This window comes from Crocodylus porosus, unplaced genomic scaffold (genome assembly GCF_001723895.1).
Source record: "Crocodylus porosus isolate Cpor-Errol unplaced genomic scaffold, CroPor_comp1, whole genome shotgun sequence".
In the NCBI taxonomy this organism is placed as follows: Eukaryota; Metazoa; Chordata; order Crocodylia; family Crocodylidae; genus Crocodylus; species Crocodylus porosus.
Window position 1 is genome coordinate 3649502 of NW_017728944.1, and position 9875 is coordinate 3659376.

Consider the following 9875-nt stretch of genomic DNA (forward strand, 5'->3'; position numbering starts at 1 on the left):
AATTTGATTTCTGTGTTTGTACTTAGCAATCATTCTGGGTTATAAATGACTTTGTCTGTTTTAAGCTTTGTCCATTAGGCTGAATCTGAGCAGGTGTTTGTAACATCCTGCTCATGGTAGTCAAGATCTCATAAAATTCAGACTGGGTTGGCACTTGGGTCTCCCAAAGTCAGGAACAGAGTGATAGGAAACTTCCGGTCTTGCATTCACCATTCAGATAAAGGACTATCTATGATGCTTCTTACAAACCAAGTTTCACTTAAAGACCATTTCTTGGTTTCAGCATGTGGAAGGCTGATACTACAGGTGCCGGTGATGTAAATGTCCTTGGGTGAAACTGAGGAGGTCCACCTCCATGTCTAACAATCATACACTTTCAGATGTACCCAGTTCACATCTTAAAACTAAAATGATGCATACTGTTGTGTCAGAAACCCAGAGATGCCTGCTGACATGGATGGTAGACACAACCTATGCACATTTATGGGTCATATAGTATCAGGAAGTGTCCATATATAATCACTGAAGCTGGGGCTAGAAAAGACTCACAAGGTCAGCCAGGCCATTTTCCACATAAAGGCAGGGCAGGGTGTTCCCCTTCAGTTTACTTGTCAATCCAGTTTTAGATGCCTCATGTGACAGGACACTTACTACTGCCTCTCAGGAACTATTGCACAGTCTTGCAGATGTATCTGAGTGCATGATTTTCCATTTGCAGTCCTACCATGAGACACTCAAAAGCTTATTGAAGGAAATCATTTTCCAGGCACAGGTTTCTTGATTGCATCAGGCAGAAGCAAAGTTTTATTAGCAGTACCTTTTCACCAGAAAGTAAATGACCAACCTCAGCACAAATTAACTCAAGTAAGTTGTGATTGGGCACACAGAGCAGGAAAGAATAGAAAAAGCATGTAGCACAATAGGGAGGAGGGTGACCCACAGCTCTGACAGCCCCCCTGTGAGCAGATGGCATCAGCATTGCTGAGTGGTTGGAAAGAGTTTTTTCTTATTGCTCTTGGCTTGGGCATGGAGTGCAGGTTGTGGGTAGGTTCTTGCTCGGTTTGCAGATCTGCTCTGTAGGTCTTATCTTAGAAAAGGTTTGTTTCTTGGTTTAGTCATGCAGCCTTCTGCAGGGCACTGGAGAGAGATCAAAGGAACTCTGATTTGAATGCAATAAAATCAAATGAACTTTCCTGCAGCATCAGACCATAAGGTGTGCCCATGTCACAGATGGACTCTGCTAGAATGGGGTGTGGATGCAGACACTGGATCATTCCCAAGGGTCTCCTATAATTAACCACACCCCGTGCGTCTCCCTTTCTCTCTATATATTACCTTGTACAGCAAACGCTAAAAGACAGTAAGTATTCAGCAAACATAGACCTAGAAGGACTTGGCTCCCCTTCTGTGTTAGGCTTTCATTATAGGCAGCAGGGTACAGAAGGGCAGGAAGTCAGGTGCTGATGGATTTCCTGTGTATTTGGCCTTCAGCCCAGTGAGTTTTGAAAACACTGCTGGGAAGGAGTGAGCTCAGGGAAGCTCAACCCTGAGCTGCAGTTCTCAGGAGATTTCCAAGAGGAGGGAAGACTGACTGAAAAAGTCTTTTTACCATAGGTAGTGAGTTTGGGCTAAAGGCCAGGCTTGGGGATAGAACTAAGCATCAGTAAAGACATATCCTCAGAGAGCTGTAAATTCAGATAAGGTCCAAAACATTTCCAAGAGTGTGTAATGGAAAAGTGCAAGAAGTAGGGTGCCTTTGTGCACCCCGTATTAATCTAAGGTCTAGCTTCTCTTGTTTCTTTTCTCTTCCTCTGTTTTAAGGAACTCGCTCACGCTCCCTTCCATTCCTCCCCTCCCTCTACTCTTCATTTCCACCCCCTTCCACAGCTCCTCTCTGGCTGTCTCTGCTTCCACAACAATTTCTTCCTCCCCACCCCTGTTTTAGCCTTACCCCCTTCTCACTTCATGGTTACAGAATTCCTGCTGAGTGCTGATCCTGTTGACCCTATTTCCTGGCAGTGCTCCCAGTACCATAACCACTCTAATGCCACCTGTTTAGACCAGGCTTTCCAGTGCCCTCCCATACACCTTCTGGAAGAATACCACTAGCAGTCCTAAACCATCATACAGAGGATGCATTTGACAGGTTCTCTCCTACCCTTAGGAGAAAAAGAGGACTAAACAAAGCTTTTCCCTTATATAATATCATTGTTCTTACCTTTTATATCAGCAGGTGGGCAAGGCGTGGGCAGGCAATGGGAAGAGGAAGAGTGGGTGTGGATAGTTTTCACAATTCCTCCTCCTCCAATTATTCCACCTGAGGATTTACAGATTCCTCCTCCTACTATACCAGTAGAGTGGCCGATTCCTGATGAAATCCCTGCTGATGAAATCCCTGCTGATGAAATCCCTCCTTTCGAGCTAATTAAGAATGGTGAAGGAAAAAGTAGTCTTAGAAATGTTCATAGTACTGTGACATCAGCAAAGCCATGTGGTATTGTCCATCTTCAATCATTCCCAATCTAGTTGGGGGAACAAGTCCTGGGCAACACATCTTGGCTTGTCTTTCTCTCAGCTCCCCCACTGAGGCAACCAGTGTGCAAACACATAAGCATACAACTAGGAGGCAAGTCATTCTCCCCACTATCTTGACCCACAAACAAGGAATTTATTACAGGCTGCCATTTCCAAATTCAGCATGAATTATAGGGTTGGCAGGCACCTGTTCTCATTAGGTGTCTCATTTTGCAGATCCCAGCAGAAGGAATGAGGCGTGGCTCAAGCTTTGGATGCTTTTTGTAGTCAAAACTCTAGGCCCTCTACATTTTGATAATTGGACCAAGCTACTAACAGATCAGTGAGAAGGATGGAACTGCAGAAACCACAACATCAAGATCCCCCACCCAGGGTGTTTCCTTTGCTGTTTATGTTATTAGCTCTCACATTACAGTGCCAGTGTATTTCTCTATGCCCAGGGGCATTTATAGGCTACCTAAACTCCCGGTGTCCTCCTTCCAATAGGCAGCAGTAAGTCTGAATCTCCTGCTCCAGCCGGCATTTGATATCCAGGAGGGCCTTGTACTCTTGGTTCTGGCACTCGATTTCTGCCCGCAGCTCAGCCAACTGCTGCTCCACACAGATGATCTGGTTCTGTAACTCGGCAAGTTGGCTGTTGTAGCGAGATTCGGTTTCAGCCAGAGAGGACTGCAGATTGTCCCTCTAAGAATTGACACAAACACACATAGGCACTAGAACCATGCACTGAATGCAAGAGCTGAGAGATTCTCCATGCAACTCCCCAGTGCCTGTAGAGAGCCAAGTTGGAACTGATCACCCACCACCCTAGGCATTCAGGCATGACTTGGTCATAGATTTGATGTAGATGGTCACCCCGGCACTTACCATCCTAATTTGGGCCTGCAAATCAATCTCCAGGGCCTGTAATTGACGTCTCAGTTCAGCGACCTGGCTATTGCTACACTCTATTTCCTGACCGCTTGAGATGACCTCCCGATTCACCTCCTCAATCTGAAAAATACAAGCCCAGATCATTAAATAGTTTTTAAAATCCAAGGTAGGGTAGTATGACGTCTATGGATACCCTCCGTGAGGGTGATCGGATGAATACCGACCATTAGAGGGATGCCTGGTGTAGAATGTCAGTGGAAAGAAGCTGTGTGAGCTCTCTACAAAATACACTCTAAACTTGCAACTCGCTTGTTATTCTAATATGAACACTCACAACTGCAGACACATTTGCTACTTAGCCCAGCCTGCAGGCTCTGTGCAACTTGATCAAAACAAGTTCAATGCTGGTCACTGTTAGGACCCATTATGCAAGAATTAACTTTCAGTGCACATGTGTCTGATTCTGAAGTACTTCAAGGATGCTTAGCACACATGGTTACAGCTCTGTACATTTAACACACCTTACATGAATACCAGTCCTCAACCTCTTTGCGGTTCTGCGCAATGATGGCTTCATACTGGCATCTCATTTCATCCAAGATTTGCTTCAGATCTGGACCAGGACAGGTATTGACCTCCACGTTGACATCTCCAGTCGACTGGTTCCTCAGACAATTCATCTCCTGCAAAAAATAACCCAGACTAGCACTGTTCTTTTGGATTTTGATTGGGGTAGAGGTATTTTTTAAGAAGGATAAAACAACTCAGAGAGCTGAACTTTGTAGAAAGAGCACACCTGCCTATCTGGGGTCCACTCTGGCATTCACAATTTCTATTCCTGAGGCACCTTTTCCATTATAAACCAAAATCAAAGGTGGGAGTGCAGATGATCTGGTCACTATGCTCTTTCCACAGTCTATGCTGTAACCATATAGCTACCATTTTTGTTGCGTCTTTTCTTTATGCTTAATTCTGCCTGCCTCTTTCCACTGCAGTTTCTGGCGTTACACCCTCTAAAGAAATCCAGCTTGATGAATGAAAACCACTTACCTTCCTGATCTTATTTGAACTTCCTTGTCTTAGACCTGTGACAAAAGTAATTTACTAGTCCATGTTCATTGTAATATGTCAGCTCCTTAGTATACTTCTCCTTTCATTCTTAGCTTTGAAAAGTAGTAAGTGTATGTCATTAGTTAGAGGAGAGTTCATAATTTATTCTTCCAAGTTCTGCTGTTCAGTTTCTAAGTGATTTGGAGCACTCCAAAATTTATGGAAGTCATTTTGCTTCTTTAGATTCCTGGTTTTTTTACAGCAAGTGTACAACTGTAGTCTCTTAATTATGTTAATTATGAAATATAAATGCCAGCCAACTGATGGCAAAATGTTTACAATAATGTATACTCTACATAAAGTTCTACACTGTGGAGTAGCGAAGAGGATTTGTGAAAGGACAAAGATCATAACACAGATTAGGCATTAGGAATATTGTCTTGTTAACTATACCGCTGCCCTGAAGTTTCCTTCTTGGTCTGGACTCTCCACTCTCCTAGACAATGCATGAACTGGTTCTTCTGCCTAACCAGAAAGACAAGACCCTACCTCCTCATGGTTCTTCTTCAGACAGCACAGCTCCTCCCTCAGGGCTTCAAGCTGTGCCTCCAGGTCAGATCTGCAGAGAGTCAGCTGATCCAGGACTTGGCGTAAACCATTAATATCAGCCTCCACATTCTGGCAAAGGGCCAGCTCAGTCTCATACCTAAATCATGGCCAAGAAAGAGGGAAAGGTCAATGCCTGAGCCAGCCAACTTGCATTGTGTTTGTGAAAGGACCAGCACTTCCTTCCTCCCTGCTTTCAATTTTATATGTCTGGTCTTGAAGTAACATAAGCCTTTTTAGGTGGGCAGAGCAGGGATTTGCCATCTGGTGCATAAACGACTTATTTTCTTCTTATTACAAAACAAACCTCACTTCTCTCATATTCCCTGACCCAGCATAGCTACAACCCTACTACTTCAGGTTTTTATGCCTCCCCCATTTCTGGCACGACAGCAGAGAGAGTACCCACCAGCCTTCCTGTATTTTCAAAGAGGCAAGGGTTTTTGTGACATTTTTTACTGGACCAACTGTATAGTTGGGAGAGCTGTTGGACAAGCTTTTATGCATCCAGTGCCCTTCCTCAGGTCCCTCAGGGGAAAAATCATTTACTAATTTTAAAAATCACTTTTTTCCTCAAGAAACAATTCACGATGCCAGACCCTTATCTAGCATAAATCTCCAAAAGCATATTTTCTTCTAAGGCCTTCTGTGCTCCCTGAAGATCTGCCCCTCTGTTTTTAGAAGCCTAAACCTTACACTCAAATTCTTTCATTGCTCCTTAATATTTTGCCAGGTGCTCCCTAGAAACAAAAAGCAAAATAATTATTTGAAGTTTCACCCAAAAAAAAAGTGCCCTGAATTAAGAATCCCAGTGTCGCTTACTTGGAGAATTTCTTTGCTTGGGGGTTCACAAGTAGGATTTGGTGAAAAGGGGAGAATAGCGGGGTTTGTCTAACACAGACATGAACTCACTTCACTCGGAAGTCATCAGCCGCCATCCTGCTGTTATCAATGTTCAGGACAATCTTGTTGTTTTCTACGGTAGCACAAACAATCTGGAAGAGAAATGAGATAGGAAGCTTTTAGTCCAGCAGGCTCCTGTCTGTTTTACATGGGGTAGCACAGTGTAAATTTCGACCAGTGTGCTTCTATCCAGTCTTAAAAGAAATGTATTTTTTATAACTTTTCAAGCTCAGGCAAATAAAAGGCATGGAAGATTTCAGGACAAGGATGTGAAAGAAAACATGTAAAATGAATGCATGTGTAACACAGTATTAACACAGTTAATAAAAGGTATCATTTTGGAACCAAGAGATTTTTGTATTTCTTTTTGTCTCAGACCAACATGGCTACCAAGTACAACCCTAACAAAGCATACAATTTCATGGCAAACTATTTTGCAATTACACTTATTGCTACCTAGAGCTACCCCTGCAATAACACCCCTCACATTTTTAACTGTAATCTAATATTCATAAAGAGAGTCGGTAATGTTTCATTTCACTGTTTTCCTCATTTCCTAGTATGTATTGCCTCTCTCTATTGCTCCCTGACTTTATCTATCTTGTTTTTTCCAGGCAACTGATTCTCCCAGATTTCCTCAAAAATGAGTTTTCAAAACAATTTGTTTTTAATTAAATTTGTGCCATCAAAACTAATTGAGACAAAGCAATTTTTTCACTTAGTTTTAATTTAGATTTATTTTCCCTATCTATACAAAACTACAAAGTTTATGGAGATAGAATATTTAAATAAGAAATCTGGAAAACCAATGCCAGGATGATGTACAGAAGCAGATGATACACTGGATGGATTCATTAATTAAGAACTCAGTTTTCTTTTGGGGCATCTGTTTATTAAAACAGCTTCGAACAAACTTGACCAAATAATCTGGACATGAAAAAACAAATAATATGGTTCATAGCCAGTGAATTCTTGGACTTAACAAGCCACAGTGTGGAGTTTTATGCAGCCAATTGCCATAGTGTGTGTCTGCAAAGAGCAGTCTGAAACAGTGAAATATTACCTCTGAATACTACATCAGGATCAGAACAGACAGTTCATAGAGAAATCTTTACAGTGGGCAAGACAGTTGAAAAAGGGGGTCCTACCTGGTTTTGAAGATCTTCTATTTCCTTAAGGTAGCAGCTGTAGTCCCTTGGCTCACCGTGGTGGCCATGCTTGGCATACCACTCCCGGATCCTGCACTCCAGTTCAGCATTCTCTTCCTCCAGGCATCGCACCTTGTCCAGGTAGGATGCCAGGCGGTCATTAAGGTTCTGCATGGTTATCTTTTCGTCACAGCAGAAAAGTAGGCCATCACCCCCAAAGCCTCCACCAACTGCACCACCCCCAAAGCCTCCACCAACTGCACCACCCCCAAAGCCTCCACCAACTGCAGCACCCCCAAAGCCTCCACCAACTGCAGCACCCCCAAAGCCTCCACCAAATGGACCCCCACAAACTATGCCTCCATCAAAGCCACAGTCAGGTATGCTCCCACCAACTATGCCACCACCAATGCCACCACCTATGCCACCACCAAGGCAGATGTTGCCACCACCTCCTATGTGGTGGCCTCCTCCTATGCTCCCAGCTCCTCCTATGCTCCCACCATAGCTCCCACCAGCAAAACTACCCCTGCTTATCCCTCCCCCATAACATGCTCCACCACTGTAACTCCTGGAAGAAAACCCTTTACTGCTGCCTATCCCACCAGAGACATGTCTTCCAAGCATCAATGACATCCTTGATCCACCACCTCCTCCACCACTGATACAGCTACCACCACTGCTCTTTGCTGAACTGGAGACAGTAAATGCCTGCTTGACTCCAGAACTCATTGTCACAGCAAGTAGTAATCCAGCCCAAACCCAAACCCAATAGCAAGAGGCACAGCTAGATGGGAATCAGACTGCAGATTTCCCATCCCCACAGTTCTCTATTTATACCTTGCACACTGGGTGTCACTAGGAGTGTGTTTATCCTCATGGGCCTAGCTAGTCTTGCGATTTCTGCCAAGAATAATTTCCCAAAGGCAATTTCCCTCCAGAAATCCCAGTACACAAGGAAGATGCTTCACATGTCAGCACCATACTTCAACTATACATTAGCGGTAATGACTTATGAGTCATCAGCTTTCCCTTGTAATGAAACCTTTGCAATAATAAGAGAGGAAAACAGTGCCTTAGATTATATACAGGGAAGAAATCATTAGAGCTAGTGCATCAAAGAGCTCTTGACCTGTTATTATTGCATTTAAACTTTACTCCATCCTTCATAAGGTTTTATATAGATATATATCTATATAGATACAGATATAGAGATATAGATATATAAAAGTCACCCATGGTAGGAGATATTTCATTTAATTCACCTCAGAATAGTGAAAAGACCTGAAATACTTTGGTATAAGCCAGGAGTCTGGCCTGCAGGCTGGATCCGACTGAGGGACTTTGTCAGGCAGGCAGCTTTTCCATGCTGTGACCAGGCAACTTTGGCTGTATTGCAGCCAAATGGCTGAAAGGAGGCGTTTGTCAGCCCTGAAGCCAGGCATCAGGGAGAATTGGCACTGGCAAGTTGGATGTACTGGTCCACCTCGGACTTAAGACAGGTTGATCCAGCCCACCACTGGTATAAGCCTCTAGGCCTGTCTAAGGGCACAATCTTAGAAATGGAAGGTTGGAAGAGACCTCAAGGGTCATGTAACCCTACCCCCTCCACAAAGGCAGGATTTGCTGCTCCTAAGCCATCCTAGATAGATGCTTATGAAGCCTCTTCTTGAAAACCTCCGGTGAAGAAGGCTCTACAACTTTCCTAGGCAGCTTGTCAATTGTATAACTGTTTCCGCTTCCTTTTCTGGATAGAAGCAGCTTGGGCGTTCTCAAACTGGTCTCTGGGTCTGCAGGGAGCACGTATAAGTGATTGCAACAATACTGGACTGTTGAATGTGGATGGCTCCTCCTCCAGCTGTGAAACAAAATTAAAATAAGCTAAAATTACAAGATATGCTTTCTTAATGTTATTTTTCAATTAAAGCACTTATTGTAGTTTCCACATGGGTAATAAAAGATTTTGAGTGGAACCTCTAATGGTCTACACAACAGTGAATATAAGGGGAGGTCTCCACAAGCAATTTCTCAGTTATAATGTGCTGCATTGTATGAAAATGTCTGGGAACCCCCAGCACAGAGAAGGTAATGCACAATGGATGATGCATGAGAGGAGGAATGGTTGTAAAGAATTCCAGTGTAGCCCACAAGAGATGGACACGAGTTGACTTAGTGGGTCTTTTCCATTGCCAATGTGTACAACTCTGTGCTGAGATGAGGAAGTGGAAGTAAAAAGAGCCCTCCACAGTTTTGAAATGGAAAGGTCATTATGGTAATAGAAGTCAATACAATCCGCTTAACTCTGTGAGCTTTGGCACAAGTGTTGCTATGAAATACAGCTGAAGGCTGGCTGCAGGTACAGGGAATGGGAATGCCCAAGGGACAATCATCTTTGCCCAAAAGGCCATCTTAGCTGAGGGACATTTTTGTTCTCTAGTACATACATTCCCTCTGGATAGAATTTACAAACTCATATTAATAATAATTTGCCTCTGCCTCATACACCTAAGTAGCTCTTTAAGGGAAAAACTGTAAGGATCCCTCATTTATATCAGCCCCTGCACCTTTCAGGGAAGACAGACTGAGTACCACTCAGTACTCAGAGTAGTACTAGCTACCACACTGAGAGAAAGAAGCCTGCTTCATGAAAGAATTGGAATTAATTATATTCAGCCTTAACCAGTTAATTATGGGAAACAAATGCTCATCCTCAAAAGCTTGTATGCTAAGGTTCTGGTAGCCTGTATTTGGAAAATTAGG

The 9875-nt window shown here is 43.4% G+C and overlaps 1 protein-coding gene across 1 annotated transcript; it reads right to left on the reverse strand.

Annotated features, from left to right (window-relative positions):
- Positions 1-773: 773 nt before the first annotated feature.
- On the reverse strand, positions 774-7916 carry LOC109320337 (keratin, type I cytoskeletal 13-like). The gene is made up of 8 exons (XM_019550386.1): positions 7116-7916; positions 5977-6059; positions 5008-5164; positions 3930-4091; positions 3403-3528; positions 2993-3219; positions 2219-2421; positions 774-1137 (listed from the first exon to the last, which is right to left on the reverse strand). Exons 1-8 carry the CDS (start codon positions 7845-7847, stop codon positions 1112-1114), a joined length of 1716 nt encoding a protein of 571 aa, XP_019405931.1. The 5' UTR covers positions 7848-7916; the 3' UTR covers positions 774-1111.
- Between the last annotated feature and the right edge of the window lie 1959 nt (positions 7917-9875).